Below are 22179 nucleotides of genomic sequence, written 5' to 3'. Positions count from 1 at the left end.
GAAAGCCAAGCTGCCTCGGCTTTGCTCTGTTTGTTTTGTGGAACACAGGTGAAGCCCACGCTGAGGCCGGAGAGTTCCGACTCGGCCCGGTTCCACCGAGAAACGGAACAGAGGCAGGCCGCAGGTTCCGGGCCACGTTCAACCAGCAAAACGAGGTCATCGGTTTCATTAGACGGGGAAAACTGTAAGGTAGGCCATCTTCATTACACGAGTAATACAGACTTGTGTATGGTCTTGATTCTCCACTTACGTATGTCAGAGTTGGGTAATAAGAGTTGTTAAAAAGCCCAGAGCGTCTCCATTTAGACTAAGTGACATCATGGATACACCATGCACACTCCCCGCATTAAACAGAGTTGTGTCATTATGCAAGTGCACCGAGTGAGGCACAAATTGTCCCAAGACCCAAGTGAAACTATATATAGCCACAAGCCAGGCTTAGAGCCAATTGAGTCTAATGGTGCGATCTGTATTCCTAATGGTAATGTCCTATTAGTTTGTTCCATTTGGCTTTGTGCAGGTGCATTACTGTAGCATAGCGAACAACAACGCTGCAGCTGGGCATAGCCATGGGACCGCATGTGGGGCAGGTCTCAATGCAGAGGAACAGCGCCCTCCAGTGCACACACTTGATACTAGTAGCCCTTCCAGATCACGTGAGGATAATACAATATTAAATACTGTTTATGAAATTGAAGAGACATAATTATATGGTGGAATGGAACGGCACTGCGAAGGAAAGTGATCAGTTGTCTGCATTGTAACAAAACAAAGGGGGTTGATGTCCTTTCTAATTCAATAAAAACAATAACATCAACAAACTAACTATTGACATCGCAGCGCACAAAACAAATGGGTCAATGAAAACAAACAGGGACCAAGACCTTCAAAACAGTACAACATGGAAAAAACACTCCTGGAATATTCTGGTCCCAATTAACCTTCAAGCTCATCGACTGCAATCAATAAAGAATGTAGCCTTTTTTAATTGAGAAGAAGTAATTATCAGACTGTATTCGTCTAGTTAATGAAACAATGCTCCAATATGCCTGCAGCCAAACCAGTTAATTGAGTTCTATTTTCTCAGACAGGCAGTGTCTCCTAGTGTGTCTGACCCGGTGAGTCGGACTGGTCCCGGTCTGTGTGTTGTCCCAGGCTCACAGACAGAGGGGCTCGTTGGAGCATGCTGGGGCTGTTCAGACACCTGCTGCCCTCCCTACTGTCCACCACGCACCTGCTGCCCTCCCTACTGTCCACCACGCACCTGCTGCCCTCCCTACTGTCCACCACACACCTGCTGCCCTCCCTACTGTCCACCATGCACCTGCTGCCCTCCCTGCTGCCCTCCCTACTGTCCACCACGCACCTGCTGCCCTCCCTACTGTCCACCACGCACCTGCTGCCCTCCCTACTGTCCACCACGCACCTGCTGCCCTCCCTACTGTCCACCACGCACCTGCTGCCCTCCCTGCTGCCCTCCCTACTGTCCACCACGCACCTGCTGCCCTCCCTACTGTCCACCAGGCACCTGCTGCCCTCCCTGCTGCCCTCCTTATTGTCCACCACACACCTGCTGCCCTCCCTACTGTCCACCACGCACCTGCTGCCCTCCCTACTGTCCACCACACACCTGCTGCCCTCCCTACTGTCCACCACGCACCTGCTGCCCTCCCTACTGTCCACCACACACCTGCTGCCCTCCCTACTGTCCACCACACACCTGCTGCCCTCCCTACTGTCCACCACACACCTGCTGCCCTCCCTACTGTCCACCACGCACCTGCTGCCCTCCCTACTGTCCACCACGCACCTGCTGCCCTCCCTACTGTCCACCACACACCTGCTGCCCTCCCTACTGTCCACCACGCACCTGCTGCCCTCCCTGCTGCCCTCCTTATTGTCCACCACACACCTGCTGCCCTCCCTACTGTCCACCACGCACCTGCTGCCCTCCCTACTGTCCACCACGCACCTGCTGCCCTCCCTACTGTCCACCACGCACCTGCTGCCCTCCCTACTGTCCACCACACACCTGCTGCCCTCCCTACTGTCCACCACACACCTGCTGCCCTCCCGACTGTCCACCACGCACCTGCTGCCCTCCCTGCTGCCCTCCCTACTGTCCACCACGCACCTGCTGCCCTCCCTACTGTCCACCAGGCACCTGCTGCCCTCCCTGCTGCCCTCCTTATTGTCCACCACACACCTGCTGCCCTCCCTACTGTCCACCACGCACCTGCTGCCCTCTCTACTGTCCACCACGCACCTGCTGCCCTCCCTACTGTCCACCATGCACCTGCTGCCCTCCCTACTGTCCACCACACACCTGCTGCCCTCCCTACTGTCCACCACACACCTGCTGCCCTCCCGACTGTCCACCACGCACCTGCTGCCCTCCCTGCTGCCCTCCCTACTGTCCACCACGCACCTGCTGCCCTCCCTACTGTCCACCAGGCACCTGCTGCCCTCCCTGCTGCCCTCCTTATTGTCCACCACACACCTGCTGCCCTCCCTACTGTCCACCACGCACCTGCTGCCCTCTCTACTGTCCACCACGCACCTGCTGCCCTCCCTACTGTCCACCACACACCTGCTGCCCTCCCTACTGTCCACCACGCACCTGCTGCCCTCCCTACTGTCCACCACGCACCTGCTGCCCTCCCTACTGTCCACCACACACCTGCTGCCCTCCCTACTGTCCACCACACACCTGCTGCCCTCCCTACTGTCCACCACGCACCTGCTGCCCTCCCTGCTGCCCTCCCTACTGTCCACCACGCACCTGCTGCCCTCCCTACTGTCCACCATGCACCTGCTGCCCTCCCTGCTGCCCTCCTTATTGTCCACCACACACCTGCTGCCCTCCCTACTGTCCACCACGCACCTGCTGCCCTCTCTACTGTCCACCACGCACCTGCTGCCCTCCCTACTGTCCACCACGCACCTGCTGCCCTCCCTACTGTCCACCACACACCTGCTGCCCTCCCTACTGTCCACCACGCACCTGCTGCCCTTCCTGTCAACCTGACCGTTTTCAACCATTACATGACATCCAGAAGTAAACATCCACACTGCGTGTGTCATGAAGATTTAAAGATTTAAAACAACACTACATGAAGGAAAAATGCTTGAATGTGTCCTTGGCACAGACATCTTTCACACAACACAAATAATATTATATTATGCTTCAATGAATAGCTCTGGTTAACTAAGAACTTGAGTGAAGTACTTATTTGAAATGTTTTAGTCACTTGTGCCAAGAATTTATTTAAAAGGGAAAACTGCCAGTTCAACGAGAAAAAAGGATATAAAAAGAAATGTTTTAGCGACATTCCAACACTGGTTGGGGAATAAAACTAAGATATCAAAAAGAGACAGCTTGCTATATATTCTGTGCATGATGAAGGCACTATCAAGTCTCTCATTTTGGAGTTAGTGAGCTTCGGTCACAAAGATTCAAGATCCCCGTCACAACAACATTCAGGATAGCGAGGGTTCTCTCAGTTCTAGCACACCTTGTAACAAAAGGATTCAATTCACACAGTCAATTCAAGTCAGTCTTACAGATCGGACCACAAAAAAAAGAAACTGCACAGATGTTTTTTATATTTCTCTCTAATTCGGTATTGATGCTTAAACTTTGATGTTATGAAAATTATAACTTGGTATCTAAAAAAGTTTATTTCAATGAGATACAAATGAATATTAATTTACAGTTCACGCACCACAAGGTGCAAGAAATTGATTTCCCCTAACAACCATTTGGTCCATATACATAATATTAATACAAAATATGCACTGTAAATGTAAATACAATATGTACAAAACGTTGTTTCCATTTGCTTTGAGAAGCTCAGTCATTTTGTTCCCCTCTGTAAACGATTTATAAGAATGCACCCAGTAAATCATACATAAGATAATGCAGAAAAAAAAATCTGATAAAAGTACAATTTTCCTGCCGCATCTGTTTAACAAATCTATGCCAGACAAATATTTCCCTTGTTAGGAGAAACAAGTAACCAGTCTTTGCCACGAGTCACTCATACATCCAGAATTAACAACTTTCAGTTTGTTCAGCAGCTTCAACAATCAAACACAATCATGGTCACGTTTTTAAAATCTAAATATTCTGGAAGGGAAAAAAAACAATCCCTCCACATGATCTCCATGGCGAGGAATGTTCTCTGCGGTTGCCGTGGTGGTTGTGCTTTCCTTAGAGACGGCCCTGAACAAGTCCCCAGTCAGGAGGCGCTTCGACAGGGCAGGGATGTGAAGGTTAGCATGTTAGCCATGTGGCTAGCACAACCCAGTCACTGTCGCAGTGCTTCGACAGGGCAGGGATGTGAAGGTTAGCATGTTAGCCATGTGGCTAACACAACACAGTCACAGTAGCAGTGCTTCGACAGGGCAGGGATGTGAAGGTTAGCATGTTAGCCATGTGGCTAACACAACACAGTCACAGTCGCATTGCTTCACAGAGCCAGCCCCTCCTCTCCTCCCCTTCCCTTCCCAGAGGAACATCCTTTCCCGGCAGGCCTCTCAGGTCCCAGTCAGAGGTGGGCAGGTCCTCCCTGGAGCCCGGTCTAGTTCACTTTGGGGTAGATCTTCTCGTAGAAGAAACTCTGGGCCAGTAGGAACAGCTCGCCGTCCTTCTCCCTCACGCCGTGGGCGCGGACAAACTGGAACTGCTCCAGAGCAAACTCGTAGAACTCGTTCTCCATCTTCCAGATGTCCGACTGCTGCAGTTTGGTGATGGACTCCTTGGTAGGGGGCTTCTTATCCGTCGTCTTCCTCAGGTGGGATTTTTTCCCTGCGGGAGCACACAGGAGAACCAGGTGAGCGCTGGTGACCACCAGGAAGTGGGTAGCAAGGGGTTGGGTACCTGAGAAAGAGGAGAGGGCTGGGGTAGCTGTGAGGGAAGGAGGGGTACCTGAGAAAGAGGAGAGGGCTGGGGTAGCTGTGAGGGAAGGAGGGGTACCTGAGAAAGAGGAGAGGGCTGGGGTAGCTGTGAGGGAAGGAGGGGTACCTGAGAAAGAGGAGAGGGCTGGGGTAGCTGTGAGGGAAGGAGGGGTACTTGAGAAAGAGGAGAGGACTGGGGTAGCTGTGAGGGAATGAGGGGTACCTGAGAAAGAGGAGAGGGCTGGGGTAGCTGTGAGGGAAGGAGGGGTACCTGAGAAAGAGGAGAGGGCTGGGGTAGCTGTGAGGGAATGAGGGGTACTTGAGAAAGAGGAGAGAGGTACCTGTACGGTAGAGTTCTGTGGCGCCCTTGAAGAACCGGGGCAGCGCAGCCTCCAGCATCATGATGAAATCCTCCAGCTCCTCCGTCACCCCGACCAGCAGGTACTCGTTCACCAGGTTAGACTTGGCCTTCTCCAGGGCCCATCTGCTGCCGACGTTCCTGCAGACACACGTGCACACACACAAAACACATTCAAAACATCCACCAGTATCACAGTACCACAGCATCCCAAACAAGGATGCTCAGTGCATCCTCCCTGTGTGGTCCAGAGAGAGGCAGGCAGGCAGGCTGGTCTCCAGTGTTAAGTGTGTTAGCCCAGAGAGCACCAGGGAGGTTTCCAGTGTTAGTGTGTTAGCCCAGAGAGCACCAGGGAGGTTTCCAGTGTTAGTGTGTTAGCCCAGAGAGCACCAGGGAGGTTTCCAGTGTTAGTGTGTTAGCCCAGAGAGCACCAGGGAGGTCCCAAGTATTAGTGTGTCAGCCCAGAGAGCACCAGAGACTCACCAGCACTCGGAGTGGTGACCACAGAAAAAGGGGATCTGGAGCCACAGCTTCTCAGGGGCGCAGTCCGAGCCCCCCGACAACACACACTCGTCAAAGGTCTAGGACGGAACACACACACAGACTCATCAAAGGTCTAGGACAGAACTTACACACACACACTCGTCAAAGGTCTAGGACAGAACACACACACACTCAAAGGTCTAGGACAGAACACACACACACTCAAAGGTCTAGGACAGAACACACACACACTCAAAGGTCTAGGACAGAACACACACACACACACTCAAAGGTCTAGGACAGAACACACACACACTCAAAGGTCTAGGACAGAACACACACACACACACACGTCAAAGGTCTAGGACAGAACACATACTAGTCAAAGGTCTAGGACAGAACACATACTAGTCAAAGGTCTAGGACAGAACACACACACACACACTCGTCAAAGGTCTAGGACAGAACACACACACACACACACACACACGTGGAGACTGAGACTTCAGCATCATGTCTGATTAGAACATCCAACCGCCACCTACTAACTGGGGGTAGGATTTGAACCTATGACCTCTTGTTCCACAATCAAATGAGTCAAAACAAACTGAGCTTTTGTTACCACTGCCCTTATTTTCCCCCCGGAGGATGTAAAACGCTTCAAATGTAAAACTGACCTTCTTGTCCCCTTGTTTCCTTCGCTTCAGGCCTGGCCTGTAGTCGTCTCCGAAACGCAGGAAGTAGTAATAGGACACCAGCCGCTCAATTGGGTCGCGAACCACGTTGACGTAGATGGGCTTCCCCTTCACCCCGTATCTGAGGAACATGGAGGAATGCGGTTTAACCAGACCACTCTGTGATTGGCTAACGCTGTACACTCAGAGCACACAATAGCACTGAACTGAATTACTGTGATTAATTTATTCCTTTTTTTGGCCACAAGATGGCAGCGGTTAAATGGGACGGTAATCTTCCCTAAGAGGTAAAGCTCTGATCCAAGCACCGCAGGTTACAGACACTGTGACAGACAAAAACATGCAGAGGGCAGCCATTTGTTTCCACTTTAAACCTCAATCCAGAGATCTACATAATGAGTGTGTTTTCATCCGGTGGCAGAGGAGATAGACAGGCTTCAGGGGAGATAGACAGGCTTCAGGGGAGATAGACAGGCTTCAGGGGAGATAGACAGGCTTCAGGGGAGATAGACAGGCTTCAGAGGAGATAGACAGGCTTCAGAGGAGATAGACAGGCTTCAGGGTCTTACTTGGTGAAGTCTAGATAAGCCACGTGGCCATGGTAGAAGCCGGGCTTCATCTCCCTCCAAGACGTCACGTTCCTCACAAACCGCACCTGCGAACACCACGGAATACAAATCAAGCACAAGACAACTAAACACCTCAGTCGGATGGTTCTTTCACTCCTCCTCCCGGTCAAAACCCTCTGGGTTTTTTTTGCGAGCAGGAACAGCTAAATATAACCGTGTCACTGCCACGGCCAGTGCAGTGTTTCAACAAAGACCTTATGTACCGATTGTGGATCCCACAGTCATCCAGGAATGGAAACCCTTGGTCCCTTGAGGAAGCTAGTGCTACCCTCTGGAGGTGATTTTGCACCCAACTCTGCCTCCGGCAGACAGCTCTGTAAGGCAGCAAGCTTGTGTTGTACATTCTCAGCACGGCTAATATACTGTTGATAGGCCTCTGCAAGCAGGATATTACCTGAGCAGCGACAGACAGGATTGGCTTCAGGGCATTCACACCCTAATAGCCGAGGAGTAGCACTGACAGGAGTACAAACGCAGCCAGACTTCCGCCTGAGGTGTGTGTGGAGTCGCTGGAACGTGGTGGGTCAGGGTGCAGGTGTCGGGGAGGGGAACAGGAGTCGGTTCAAAACTAGAATACCAAAAGTGTCCGTGTGGTGGTCCCCGGGGATCGCAACTAACTTTTTATCCTCCCTGTCCCAGTGCCGTCCCCAAGTGCAAAATGAACAGTCCCAAACTGAACTTGACCTGTCCCAAAATGTAAATTCTAGTGTTTTGGCATTTTGACATGGGTCTAGATTATGTGCAACACCATTTAAGTAATCCATATAGTTGTTGGGCTTACATCAATGTGCATACACAAAATAATACACCATTTTCTTGCTTGTTTCATGGTGGGGCTAACACAATTCTTGGTGTGTCCGTAGTATAAAAAAAAAAATGTGATTGAAAAAAATATTTTCTACCAAAAGTTTCGAAAGGTTGAAGATATTTAAATAATTTTTCTTTCTACTGATGTGTCCTCACCTGATCCTGCAGAGACATGACGGGGTTGTTCTTGGTGGTGTTGATATGCAGCACGTGGAAGTGGTTCTTCCAGCACAGGTCGTAGGCGATGTTGGTGAAGGACGTGCTGGCCGTCTTGGGCACCCGGTTGTAGATGATCACCACGTCGTCTACATCCGTCAGCGAGGCACCCGCCCCCGCAGCCTCCCGGCTACCATCCTGGGTGTGCCTCTGCTCCACCTCCCGCACCTCATGTCTGGCGATCGTTTGCTCTGCAGCGACCGGTGGATGAGGGGGGAGAGAGGAGAGATGGGAGAGGGGGAGAGAGATGGAGAGGGGGAGAGAAATGGAGAGAGATGGAGAGATGGGAGAGGGGGGAGAGAGATGGAGAGATGGGAGAGGGGGAGAGATGGAGAGGGGGAGAGAGATGGAGAGGGGGAGAGAGATGGAGAGGGGGGAGAGAGATGGAGAGGGGTAGAGAGATGGAGAGGGGTAGAGAGATGGAGAGAAGGGGGGAGATGGAGAGATGGGAGAGGGGGGAGAGAGATGGAGAGATGGGAGAGAAGGGGGGAGATGGAGAGATGGGAGAGGGGGGAGAGAGATGGGAGAGGGGGAGAGATGGAGAGGGGGAGAGAGATGGAGAGAAGGGGGGAGATGGAGAGATGGGAGAGGGGGGAGAGAGATGGGAGAGGGGGGAGGGAGATGGGAGAGGGGGAGAGATGGAAGAGGGGGAGAGATGGAGAGGGGGAGAGATGGAGAGGGGGAGAGAGATGGAGAGAAGGGGGGAGATGGAGAGATGGGAGAGGGGGAGAGAGATGGGAGAGGGAGAGAGATGGAGAGGGGGAGAGAGATGGAGAGAAGGGGGGAGATGGAGAGATGGGAGAGGGGGGAGAGAGATGGGAGAGGGGGGAGAGAGATGGAGAGATGGGAGAGGGGGAGAGATGGAGAGGGGGAGAGAGATGGAGAGAAGGGGGGAGATGGAGAGATGGGAGAGGGGGAGAGAAGGGGGAGATGGAGAGGGTAGAGAGAGAGATATGGAGAGAGGGGGTGAGAGATGGAGAGGGGAGAGAGAGGGGGGAGGAGAGAGATATGGAGAGAGGTGTTGAGAGATGGAGGGGGGAGGAGAGCGATATGGAGAAAGGGGGGGGAGAGTGAGAGGTGGGGGGGTGGGGATAGAGAGGAAAGTGTGAAACAAAGACAGGTGCCGACTTAAACACTTTCACACCTTAACCCACAACACGCGGTGGTGCAAAGACAGCCTTCGGCACATAAACAACCTTAACCCACAACACGCAGTGGTGCAAAGGCAGCCTTCGGCACATAAACAAATGTAAAATATCCAACTGGAGAATGAGATACAAACTCACACACACACACACACACATCCTCATTCCTCAAACAGGGCCAAACCAGGAGGGCTCGAACCTGCTCCATCATATTGGGATACTGTTTATTTGAGGATTGTGATGCTGTTTATTATCAGTAGACCAGAGCAGGTGGAGTTCCACAGCAGCATCACTGACAGCTCAGTGTCGCCCCCTAGAGGAGGACAAGTTGTCAGTCCACTGCTGGGAGGATGGATTGAACTAGGGATCAATGCGCTCACTCTCTCACCCTCTCTTTCTTTCTCAGTACCATGGTGACCATTAGCTCCTCTCTGATCTCAGCAGGGGGGCGGTGGATAGTCACCCAGGGGGGGGGGGTGTGGGGGGGGGACTCCACGGCTCTGTTAGCACACTTTAATTAGCCCGACCACCTGCGCTCAATCACTGCAGGCAAACACATCGCCAGGTGATTAAGCCTTTGATGGTATCATTGAGAGGAGACATAATAACAAGTGAAGATCTTTTTTTTTCTTCCTTTTTTCTCCTCTCTCTTCCTGGTTCCTTTTTCCCCATTGTGAGTGTCTGCAGGGAACTAATTACAGGTATGGTCTCATGAGCTGCTGGTTGTAGCTGTCAGTACCACAGCAGAGGGCCAGCCTCCTCTGTGGGCCAGCTACGGTGACTGACAGGCTGCAGGAAGCCTGGCTCATCCCTGCCAGATCACGGAACATTCATCGATCACGGAACATTCATCGATCACGGAACATTCATCGATCACGGAACCTTACGGAGGTCCGTCTGCCTTGACAGGTGCTTCCAGAGTCGGTGCAAGAGAAGGTCTGTGGTTTAATGCCTTCGGAGTGTCCTTGGCAGGGATTTCAAATCCTAGGTGAGATGATGCTCGCAAAATAAAAGTAGGGTAGACTGCAGCGCTGAATCTAACCTCAGCCAGAGCGGTATCTTTTGCAGACTCTTAAACAATTGCGAATGCATGAACTACAAAAAAACTGCAACAACTACCCCCGAAATATTCTTGTTTTTCCTTTTAGCTCAGCAAAGCAAACGTGAACTTAAAGACTGTAATCTGTACCTCAGCAGTTTGGAGTGTGCAGGAAGTGCCACGCGATCACCTCGGACCACCGCTGGGACCCGCACACCTGCCAGAGGCAGACACTGATAAACGATTACCTATCTCCGGGACCAGGATGGTCCTTTATCACATGGCCACACTAGTCACCCCTGTGCAGTCGCACTCTTTTCTCTCTCCCAAGCCAAGCCTGTTCCACCTCTGCAGAGGATTTCACTTATTGATCTTCTATCATTTATGTTCAGAAGGTCAAGGCCATTTATCTGCACCCTAACCATAACACTGCAGTGCCTTTTGTTTGAATGTGTCGAATTTGCATTTTCCCCCGACCCAGCCCCTCTTGCAAAATACCGTATGACACGCAGTCAGACAAAAAGTACTGTGGAAAAGGCTAAAAGTCAAGCGGCAATCAATGATGTCTGACAGTGTCGTCAAGCTCAGTGATTGGAACATTTGACTGCATATCGAGGTCACAAGTTCAAATCCCCCAATCATACACATCTTTGGATGCGTACAATGAATCCATTATTATTACTATTAACAACTGCCATTATAATTACCGTCATTAGTTTACAGTCAGCAGAAAGACCAGTCTTAGTTTACATGGCAGGTTATTGGCAGCGCTAGCTGTAACGTCACATAATGAGGCAAGTTGCGAGCGGAACAAATGACTTGTTGTGTTGCGCTCATTAGTGTGCATGTCTAAGGAGAGGGTTGGGGGCTCCAGCTCTGACCGCGAGGCCTCATTCATTAACCGGAGCCTGGCTCGCCCCAGTGACACGGGCGGCCTTCCTCCTGCTCATTTGTCTCTGGCTGTTCTCCAGGATGCTAGCCTAGCCTAGCCCAGCCTACATGCCTAGCCTAGCGTCCATGCCTAGCCTAGCGTCCATGCCTAGCCTAGCATCCATGCCTAGCCTAGCGTCCATGCCTAGCCTAGCGTCCATGCCTAGCCTAGCGTCCATGCCTAGCCTAGCGTCCATGCCTAGCCTAGCGTCCATGCCTAGCCTAGCGTCCATGCCTAGCCTAGCATCCATGCCTAGCCTAGTGTCCATGCCTAGCCTAGCCCAGCCCAGCCCACATGTTTCAGCTAGCAGCTAGTTTTAGACATGTCCGCCGCCGAGCTAGTCTGCCGCTGACAGAACGCCGCGTCGTAGCGTCCTCCAGGGACAACTAAAAGCCTTTCATCTCCGTCTGCTCAAACTGGATCCTGAGAGAATCCGTCAATCGATTCCACTCGGGTCTGAAGGAGAAGCTATTGTAAACCACCACATTAGTACAAGAACGATGGCCTGTAGCTTTCCTCGCTCGCTCTTACTACGCCTCGAGGAAAGAAAAATAGATGAAAGGATGAAAGGGAAAACTAGATATTGTGATACTGATGCTGTTCTAATCTCAATGCTAAATTCTACCCTTTCCTACCCTTGAAGAGTTAAGATAATATGTCAGAGCAGCTTCCCTTCAATAGAGGCTGAGAAATTATCGTTTCCTGGCCGTTTCTGATCCCATTTATGAGGAAAGTACACACTTGTATACCAGTTCTTCTCCCCAGCAAGCTTGATGCTGATGTCTGTAACAGTGGGACCTGAATGCTGAGGAGTTCCACTGAGGAATCAGCATCTTGTCTGGTGAGTATCTGTGATGGATTGATGCCGTCCACGGTCCCGGAAGACGTCGCAGCGTCGCAAGGTGAGATCTCAGAGCTCTCGCGGAGGCAATGTTGTGTGGGAAGGCGCCCCCGAGGCTGATTGATTGGACCTGATAACGTCTGTTGACTTAATTGAAGGCATGCAGATTCATCAGGCTTCTGTCTGTTGTGATGGAGCGATTTGGGGGTGGGGAGGCGCAATGCATTATCTTCTTATGACCCCTCCCCCTTTTCCAAGAATGTCTGGTCGTCCATTAGCCCTGATAAAGGCTTCTCTCTCCCTGATTAAATGGAAGAATTGATCACGCCCCATGCCACAGTGTCAATATTAGAGTGAGGCTGTAGGTCTGTTTTGTGTGTGTGTGTTCTTTTTTTCAGCTACCCCACCTCCTGTGAAATATGAGACTGGCCAATTTGCCAAGTTGTGTTTGTTTAAGAAGGAAAATCCACCGCTGGGAACTTGCAAACGACAGCACAATCCCAGAGACGAAAAAAAATGTTCCCCTTGGCATCGCTACAGTGTCGCCTTTGAAACTTTCAACCTCCACAACGGTAAAAGGTTTGCGAAGCCCTGCACATTCCAAAACGTTTAAACCCTGGTGTCCCCCTGCTATTCCGTTACCCCATGCTACCTCTGAGCTATTCCTAACATGCAGGCTATCAACAGGCTCATCCTGACGTTCATAGCTACTGCAAACGAACTTCCAGGACGAGGTGCGAGGAGCCTGATGAGGCGGGGCTCCATGTGGGAGATGAGAGGGAGCGGGAAGGGCAAGACGCCCCCTCGCTCCCCCGGTTGAACGCTTCGCTCGGCAGTCCGCCTCTGAACCGTGTCTCGTTATCGCGGTGATTCTGCCACTGTGGGGTTCAGATAAGCCTTCCCCCCCCCCCCTCACGCTCCCCCGACGACCCTACCGCCGTAGGGGAGACGGGACAAACGCGGAATCAGAGGGAGGACGACAGCATGAATAAATTAGACCCGACATCGTCCTTCTGACTGGTTCAGCGCCTCAGAAAGGGGACGATTAAGCAACACGCAGGTATAGCCTGCTTTAGATTCGGGCAGCCGGATTCATAGAGCTCTTCCAATGATTGCTCTTTACTGTTAGCAATCAATCATCGAGGTATCACCCGCTACCGTTGAGATCTTGACGTCAGCAGGGAAGGTTGGGACGGGATGTGCATGGCACGCTACGGCCTAATTTCTTTTCCGTTTCCACCGAAGGAGAAGGAGCCACCTGCTTCCTATGGCCTTACCGTCATCTGGGTCGCTGCTTCAGTATCATGGCTCAGCAAGACACGTTCGCACAACGATGAATGCCCCAGAAAAGACACCGTCCCTGTGCCCTCTTCCGGACTGAAGCAGGGCACGGAGAAGGGAGTGTTCGAGGAACAGATGAGCTTGATTTATCGGGATCGCGGCCTTCCAGATTGTATTAATCCCCTTCGAATTCACTCCAGCATCTCTGCCTTCCTCTTTCCGTCCCTTGGGTCCCTCGTTATGGCGTATCGAACTGTCTCACTAACCCCCACCACCACCCCTCTGTCTGGTGCAGTGTGTTCAGACTGCTGCTTTGGCATCGCACTACCAAGCAGGATCTCCTTTCATGTTGATTACTCCAACAGGGACACCTTCAGGCAGTCTTATTTATGAGACAGGTATGATGCCCGACACCGTGGAATAAAATCCTTCCCAATTAAAAAGAGCAAATCTCTCTGATTGAAGATGATGTCACCAGCCCCCAGGTGAGTGGGTTAAGCGCATGGTAGGGGGCGGGGCCTCACCCATATGCCCACCCTGCCAGTCTGTAACCCTGTCAAACCACCGGGCGGGGCGAAGCGCACCCCCGACACTCAAGCCCAACTAAGAGCCCTGTTCCATTTTCTCCGCTGTATTTCAAGATTGGAAAATAAATGAAATTAGAAAAGACTGCTGGGAGTAGAGTTAAAGGAGGACAAATCCCTTACACATTGTTCAGGAGGTCTGAACAATTCTTCTCGTCGGCCCTTAGCTCAATACTGTCTGCTCTGCTGAGCAGACTACACCAAAGGGAGTGTACAACAAAGGAGCCAAATCAAAGTCTGTGTTAACGGACACAAAAGAGCATTACTCAACTGCCGACACAGGGTCGGAGGCCGACAGACAACCCCGCGTGTACGAGGCTGGCGGGCCTCGGTTGCGTCATCATCAACAGAAACAACATCCTCGAACAGAGCAGTGAGTGACGCACTGCCGTGTAGTTTACCGCTCCACAGGGATCGGTGTAAACAAACCGGGAAGCTCACGGCTCTCTGTCTTCGCGATAGCCGGTCCATTCTGCAAATTACAGGCAACGCAGACGGAAAGCTTGTCTGTTTTATTCATTGTCACATTAGACTGACACCGTTCGCCCCGTGGCGTGCGGCTAATGTGACTGCCCCGGTGGATCAGGTGAAGGCCTCAGCCCGCCCGCCGCCGTCACCCTGAGGAGAACGGTGGCAAGGTGAAACGTGGAAAGGACAAAGATCACCACTGTCAGCTGAAAACCAAGCCGTGCTGTTCAGAATTCCTCAGAAATAGCAGAGATGCTAAAACACACGAGGTATGGTGTAAAGCATCTCTTTATCAGGGCTGACCGCATCTCCAAGGCAAATCAAGGTGGGATATTGAGAGACTGACGTATCCCCAAAGAGGTGGGAACCAAACCCATTCCAGATTTCTTCTACAGCGTATGTAGGGCAGGGCTGCCGACTCACTGCTCCAGGAAACCAGGGGACAGACAGGCCAATTAACACCCGGCTGGTGAAGGTTGTCAGGGGAACCGTCTGGGGCGCGTGGGCGGAGGGCACCCGGTCCGGCGGCAGCTGGGTGACAGCGTGGGGGGGGGGGGGGGACATGACATCCCTCTGAGGACATGACCCACAGTGACCGGGGGGTGGGGTGGAACGGGAGACTGAGAAGAATCCCTGAGTTAAGAGTTTCAGTCATCGTATCCCATTTCTTTCTTCCTCTTTTATGACGTCACCCTGATGGAATAACCAGAGTTGTTCTGTTTAGTTAGAAGAAGAAGAAATGTCAATTACCGAGAGAGACTGAGGGAATTGACAGACACTGACTGGCTGCCTAAGCAAAAAAAAAAAAAAAAGAAGAAGTGTGATATCCGTGACCAGCAGGAGAAATTGGCCACATTTTGCTTTTTCAAGCAGAGTCTGAAGAGATGTGCTGGTCTTTACGATCGCTGTTCAAACACGGGCCGGCGTCTGCTTCTCCTGAGCTGGAGGGGAGTACGAGGCCGTGCAGTCAGACGGCAGATTGAGAGATCCACGGAGGGCGAAGGAGATGAGAGGCTGTCGATGCTGAAAATTGAGACGTGTGGGCCTGTTCTGGACCAGAGCCAGCCAGCAGTCTCCCTGGGGAGCAATTAGCGGCCTGGCATTTAGCGCTCCCCAGGACGCCCGCTCTCTCGCTCTGCCTTGCTCCTATGTTTGTTTACCTCCTCCAACCGCCTCCTAGACCCGCCTCCTCCAAGGCACAGAAGAAGGGATGGACTCTGATTTGTCCATACAGTGGTTTGGCCGTCTGTAAGCCACGCCTGTGTTCGCTTTAACAAACAATGATTTTCTTTCCTCCTGGATTGATTCGATTTAAATTCTATGAGCTTTCCATGTCTCTGTAGACAGACGTCATGGGGCACTTAGACACAGCTCCCCATACTGATACATCAACATCACTGCTAAGTATTCACCTGAACTGGGCAGTGACCAATGAGGTCCTTTCAACAGGACCGGGCCCTGGAGAGCCCTGCTCTAATTGGCTTATCGACTTCCCGATGTGAGAGGATCCCTATGCCAACACATCGCTGGAAAGTGTGATGTTCTCCCGTCAACACGAGCATCCGTTTCACAGCTCAGACGGACAGAAATGACCGGGCGATGCGAGCGCGTGGATGTGCAGCCGTTATCATACTCAATCTGTCATCATTATTTCTAAAATGGGACAAACAGGGCATAGGAGAGGAGAGAGAGGGAAGGGCTTTCATCTCTCCTCCCTGAGGGAACATCTAAGCTTGTTAGTCTTCCTGGCACAGAGTCTGAGCACAGTTTCCCAGCAAACACTAGAATCTAAAGATGTCATAGACCAGGGCGCTCTCTCTCCCCTCCTCGTCTGACTTAAGGATTCCTTGCAAACAAGGAAACGGGACTAAAAGAAGAGGCTTCGGAAACTGCACTTCCACCTCGACAAACGGCGACGGCGACGCTGACCTCCTACGTCCAACTTTTTGATCCGTTAAGCGAAATGCTTTGATCCAAAACGACACTGAGGATTCCAATGCAAGATGAAGGATGAGAAATGCACAGTTCTAAAAGTATTTCGGTGGTCAGAGTCAAGGAACGGTCTTAAATAACGTCGTCAAGTGACCGCATACAAAATCCCACATCGAATCAGCCAGCGAAGACTCCTACAAAACAACAGTCGTGACGACGGAACATTCATATTCTCTAACATTTACGTTTAGTCATTTAGCAGACGCTCTTATCCAGAGCGACTTAGTGTGTACAGGGACAATCCCCCCAAGGCAAGTAGGATGAAGTGCCTTTCCCAAGGACACAACGTCATTTGGCACGGCCAGGAATCGAACCAACAACCTTCTGATTAATAGCCCGACTCCCTAACCGCTCAGCCATCTGACCCCGTCTTCCCATGGTCTCCAAAGCCAGGCCATGGCTCCTGCCCTAAAACTATCTTCAGGCCTTCTGACTCACTAACTCTATCTCTCTCCCAGGGTTCACAGAGCACACAAACCCCCAGAGAGGGGGGTCAAGTCAGAAGCAGAACAAGTATTTGTCCACTCCGCCTTGGTTACCATCCAAAAGAAGACATGACTTGGACTGGAGGAGCATTTGCGATGAGGATCAGTCCTTTCAACGTACCTTCATGGATTATGCATGGCTGACACTTTAGCGATCCGTCCATCTGTTATTGTGGAAATTGGCCTCATGAGCCCAGACCTTTTCATCCAAGTAATTTCACTAGAGCAAACATCCCCCCTGTAGAGATCTGAGAGAATTATTCACAAATGAGAGGGGGGTCTATATCATAACTCTAATGAGACCCAACAGACCTAACACAGGAAGGGCTGTGGTGGCTCACCGTGCTCACCACCTAAGCTGAGGCCTTACAGCAGGGACCTGGGTTCGAATCCCGCATATCCTCTCTCTCTTCCACATTTTCTGTCACTCACAATCACTGTTCAATAAAACAGCGAAGCCTTTCGAAATGTATAAAACGGACCTAACCGTTGCGGGCTGGGTGATATTTGACGTGTCCCACACAGCAGGGCGTAGCCACCAAAGTACACACAGTGCTAGCTTTGGTTCAATGTAACAAACCTCCAACTCGATACAGGACTTAATGGCTAGGAGCTCCAGAAGAAAGACTCAAACTAGCACACTGACAAAGGGATATGTTTAGATGTTTGCAGTGGGCGGTTTAAATTGGATTTGTACTTCCCTGGTAGGAGGATTAACGGAGAGAATGGTTGGCTTCAGAACAGCGCAGTAGCACCAGTACAGCCCAGGCTGGGACAGAGGAGCGGTTTATAGAACAGGGTCTCTAAACGGCAGCAAACTGCAGCAAAATGTGACGTGTGTCATGTTCTAGGAGGAACAATCCTCCTCTTTGGTGGGAGTAAGTGACTTTAAGTGACTCTTTTGTCACTGGTGGATGGCACAAGGTACCCTATACCAAACGCCCAGAGCAACGTAAGCCTGATTCTCTCCTTCAGAGTTCTTCTAAAACATGGCTTCAGCTGGGCCATCTGTCTTCGTAGCCTATAGCTACGACTGCACTGAGCGAGACCAGATACAGAGTGCTGCCTCCATTCGAAGACTTATCGGGGAGCTGGAGAAGTCTTTCACTAGCGAAACGGCGTAATCTCGCGCCGTATTCCTTCTGCCGGAGGACCCCGGGAGACAATCTTGATGTCAGGCCGCAGCAGGGCGAGCGGCCTAGACGGTACCCGCAGTCATTTTCCCGTCAAACGACTCTCCTCGACGAGTAAAAACAAGCGTAGTCGTCTTCAAACGAGCTCTCGTTTGATGGGGCCTAACGAAACCCTCCCACAAGAGTCTCTCGAACACCTCTGCATGAGAGACAAGTGTTGGGAACTTTATTCTGTTGTCAGAGAGGATTATACTTTGATCAGCATCCCTACAGAATACTCACTGAATTATTTATGGTGTGAGAGCACTGCAGTTGAAAGTATTTAATTTCATGTTCCTCCACACGGTTCTTGCCCACCACTCTCCGGTCCAAGATCTACTCAACCTACTGTATTCTGAGCAACCTGCCAAGAAAATGTGTTAGCACAGAAATAGGACAGATTGTGTTGAAATAGCCTAAAAGATGATGAATAGACTCGCTCGGTTCAAGCAGCATCTCACATCGAATCACGCCACACGTCACGTTACAGTCGATAAATAAACACGAATCCTAATTAAGGATGTGGTTCGCCTCTAAAAACACTGACCTTTCGTTCAAATTTTAAGAGGGGCCTGTTGCCTGGCTTGCTCAGTCATCCTTTGGTGAAATCAGCTCATATTCCTTTCAGAGCACATCCTTGTGAAATCAGCTGGACGAGGTCACCCTGGTCCAGCCAGACTTACAAAAATGGCTCGGTGGTGAATTACTGAGAATCATATCCATCTGTCAGCATGCCATTTGGGCACACACAAAGGCCCTAAATAAACGGCCGTTGTAGCCTGGGTATAAGCTTGTAAGAGAGAGTTCTACTAACTCTCTATGAAAAAAAAAAAAAAAGAAGAAAGGCCACCTTATCTATCTAGAATCTGTCGATCTGCGTGCCTTATCTCTGTCATCTGCTCCTTCTCTGGATCAATACCTCTGTCGGGGGGCCCATGTTCCAGCCCAACAGTTTGTCACTGCTGGTGGCAGATGGAGGGTTCATTTTCATCGTGCCGTGCTGTCAGCAGGCTCAGAGATGCGATTGTACCCGATATTAAAACAAGCTTCGCAAAAAACGCAATTTCGGTTTCTAAACGCCTCCATTGAAGGCGGCAAACTTCGCCTGAGCCCTGAGCTACAAGCGGTCTAGACACCACCAGTTCAGTACATCTGCTGTTTGACCAGATCATTCATCAACATTCTACCTAATTAATACAAAAGCGAGCCTCCTGGGAATAAGATTAATAGAGAAACATATAGGGAGCACATTTCTGAACACGGGCATAAATCAAACACAGAGAGAACTCCATCCATCATAAAGCTAAGTGATCTTATGATGAATGCGCTGAAAATCACAGACTCCACCAGTATTATCGTCGAAACTGGCTATATACTAGTAAGAGCAAACGTAAGTGCAAGAAAAGGGGAGTGAGTTGCAGGGGTGTGACAGTTACTGTTGTGAAACCCACTGGTGCACCATGTGCACAGGTCGTATTGTGAGCACCACAAACCCAACGTAGGCCTCAAGTTAGATAAGCACAGTTGGTTTACAACGGCTCACAAAAAAATATAATTAAAAACAGCCATTGCAGAATGCAAACCGTGTCCTTGTTGGCAACATGAAATAAGTCTGTATTTAGTTTGCAATTACTGCCGTCTCCCATAACAATAGCTGTGTCAGGTTCAGCAGCAAAGCTGGTGTCTTTGTGATAAGGCTGCAAGGGGAAAATAAGCTGCCAGGGGAACAGGCTTGCTACACTGAGAGGCGTCTGTCAATCACTCCTCTCCCTTCCCCTCTCTCTGCCTCTCTCTCTGCCTGTCTCTCCCTTCCCTCTCTCCCCCCTCCCTCTCTCCCCCCTCCCTCTCTCCCCCTTCCCTCTCCATTCCCCTCTCCCTTCCCTCTCCCTCCCTCTTTCTTTCTCTTTCTCCCTCTCCCTCTCTTTCTTCCTTTCCCTCTCTCCCTTCCCCTGTCTCCCTTCCCCTCTCGCCATTCCCTCCCTTCCCTTTCTCCCTTCCCCTCTCTCTCTTCCCCTCTCCCTCCCTCTTTCTCCCTTCCCCTCTCGCCATTCCCTCCCTTCCCTTTCTCCCTTCCCCTCTCTCTCTTCCCCTCTCCCTCCCTCTTTCTCTCTCCCTTCCCCTCTCCCTATTCTCTTCCTCGCTCTTTCTCCCTCTCAAGCCATCTTGTGCCAAGGAGATCTACTGCAAAACAACAGGATCCACTTCCCCCTCTCTCTTTTTGCATGAAAGACAGAGAGATGGAAAAAAAAGGGATGGACAGCCCTGATCTGTATGCATAACAAATATTTTGAAATCAACACATTTTTGTTGATGTAGTTTATGCATGATCAGCGATAAAGAAATGGGGCCCAGAAGGGTTAGTGTTGGTCTATACTCCACAACTACTCTGGTACACTGTCAGATTAATCCTGTTAGGATTTGGAGGGGATTGATTTGAAATATGGGCCATCATAAAATGACAGAAATCATAAGAGATGAAGGGATTGCACATCTGGTGCGAAGTCTGAAGAATAACTACCTCTCATCTGGACCCAATGGATAATCCAGTTGGTTTGCTCCCAATCTGGCTTGGAAAAAAAAAAGATTCAGCTCCGCGAGAATATGGAGACTACAAATCTGCACTTCCCTGGCAGAGGAAAACACAAGCCTACATCCTCACATCCACACGACTCTGAACTCTGAACTGAGATCGGTCTGCATCTCTGACATATCTTTGTACTGATGTCTTTGTAATGTATATAGCAGCATCAAGGCTATCCAATACGTAATATATGCACAACTTTTATGTGGGTAGGGTTGACTAGACATTAATTAACGGCCCATGGTAGCCTGCAGAGTAGCCTAACTCTACCCAATAATTTACATTTCTTCAATACTGAAATGCTTCAACATTCATTATTCAGGGCCTGCGGTACAGTGACAATGTCATTAGCCTCAGTGCTCCTTCATCACTCGAAACTAAAAAAAAACGAGAAAAAAAACACCCATTTAATCCAATTCAATTAGCTGAAGTCTCATCAAGATTCTCAAATCATGTAAATACTCAACAAGAATGCGAGTGACAGTTGAACTGAGCTCATTAATCATGATGACATCTATTGACTCTTTTTTTTTATATATACACTAATATTTCATCCTCGGTGTGGGAGTTTGTCAAAAGCAAATTTAACAGTCTGCATTTCTGTTTAAAAAAAACATGCTGAAAATGTAACAAGCGGCGGATAGGCAAACTTCCGGAAGTAAGACCACAGAAGATGAACGAAAACAATTGTTTATCAATTGTTTATCAGCAGGACTGTGTAAATAATAAAATGTAACGGGACGTTCCATTTAGTCCAGCTGACAATCACTAGACACGTCGGAATGTGCCTTCCAACAGCTGAAAATGCCCACACAGCAAATATAGACGCATGCAAAACGTTCGCTCTCTCTCTGATGCACATTAAAACGAAACAAAAAAAAACTTACCAAGCTTTGCTCTCGAGTCTTCCAGATTTTGAATTTGGTTCTCAATAAAGAGCATCGCCACTCCAAATGCCAAAACAGCCAAAAGCTGAAACTTGGGCGGCATCATAATCCTTAAAAGCCCCATTAAACAATCAGATGCAAGCGATTCATGCCGCGAATTAAATGTTTTAATTTGTTTTAACAACCGTTCAATTGTTTCTAGCTAGACACAATGATACTATCCCTCCATAAAAATAAGATAACCGTTCTAGTAACAGCACCAGGAAATGTTGTCAGCTTACTAAGCAAGGAATGAAAGCGTCGGTGAGGCTGGACTTAACTAAGCTGTGACCAGCATGCAAATAACTCCAATATAGCTGGAGTGCTATCGTTAGCTAGCCTGCCCAAACTGCCTGTCAAATGTAATAGTCAATAATTTTAGAAGACTTGCTTTCCTTGCGTTACAAACCCATTCGGTTTTGTGGCTGTATATCCAACTAGCTAGCTTGTTAAATTATTCGACGTTCGTCCGCCACTTAGACTCGCTGCACTGCCTGGGAAGGAACACAAGATCGGACAAGCACACAAGCCAGCACACACACCGCTATGTTGTTCTGCGTCACGCTGTCGACGCGGCTGCACGTTTTGCATACAGAAGTTGAAAGGGCTCCCTGGCCGGCCTAAAATCTGATTTATCAGTGGCAGTC

General features: G+C 50.2%; 1 protein-coding gene across 2 annotated transcripts; it reads right to left on the bottom strand.

Annotated features, from left to right (window-relative positions):
* Positions 1–3662: 3662 nt before the first annotated feature.
* On the bottom strand, positions 3663–22153 carry LOC146221300 (heparan sulfate 2-O-sulfotransferase 1-like). 2 transcript variants are annotated; one of them, XM_084692543.1, is made up of 8 exons: positions 22075–22153; positions 21494–21603; positions 8028–8278; positions 7005–7090; positions 6418–6556; positions 5741–5838; positions 5241–5398; positions 3663–4810 (listed from the first exon to the last, which is right to left on the bottom strand). In XM_084692543.1, exons 2-8 carry the CDS (start codon positions 21597–21599, stop codon positions 4584–4586), a joined length of 1065 nt encoding a protein of 354 aa, XP_084548669.1. In that variant the 5' UTR covers positions 21600–21603; positions 22075–22153; the 3' UTR covers positions 3663–4583. The 2 variants fall into 2 exon arrangements, with proteins under 2 accessions (XP_084548669.1, XP_084548668.1); XM_084692542.1 differs by lacking the exon at positions 22075–22153 and having other exon boundaries at positions 21494–22028.
* Between the last annotated feature and the right edge of the window lie 26 nt (positions 22154–22179).

This window comes from Hypomesus nipponensis, chromosome 26 (genome assembly GCF_054491055.1).
Source record: "Hypomesus nipponensis isolate SF chromosome 26, ASM5449105v1, whole genome shotgun sequence".
NCBI classification, from domain to species: domain Eukaryota; kingdom Metazoa; phylum Chordata; class Actinopteri; order Osmeriformes; family Osmeridae; genus Hypomesus; species Hypomesus nipponensis.
The sequence above is the reverse complement of the archived record's forward strand: the minus strand, read 5'-3'. Positions and strand labels throughout refer to the sequence as shown.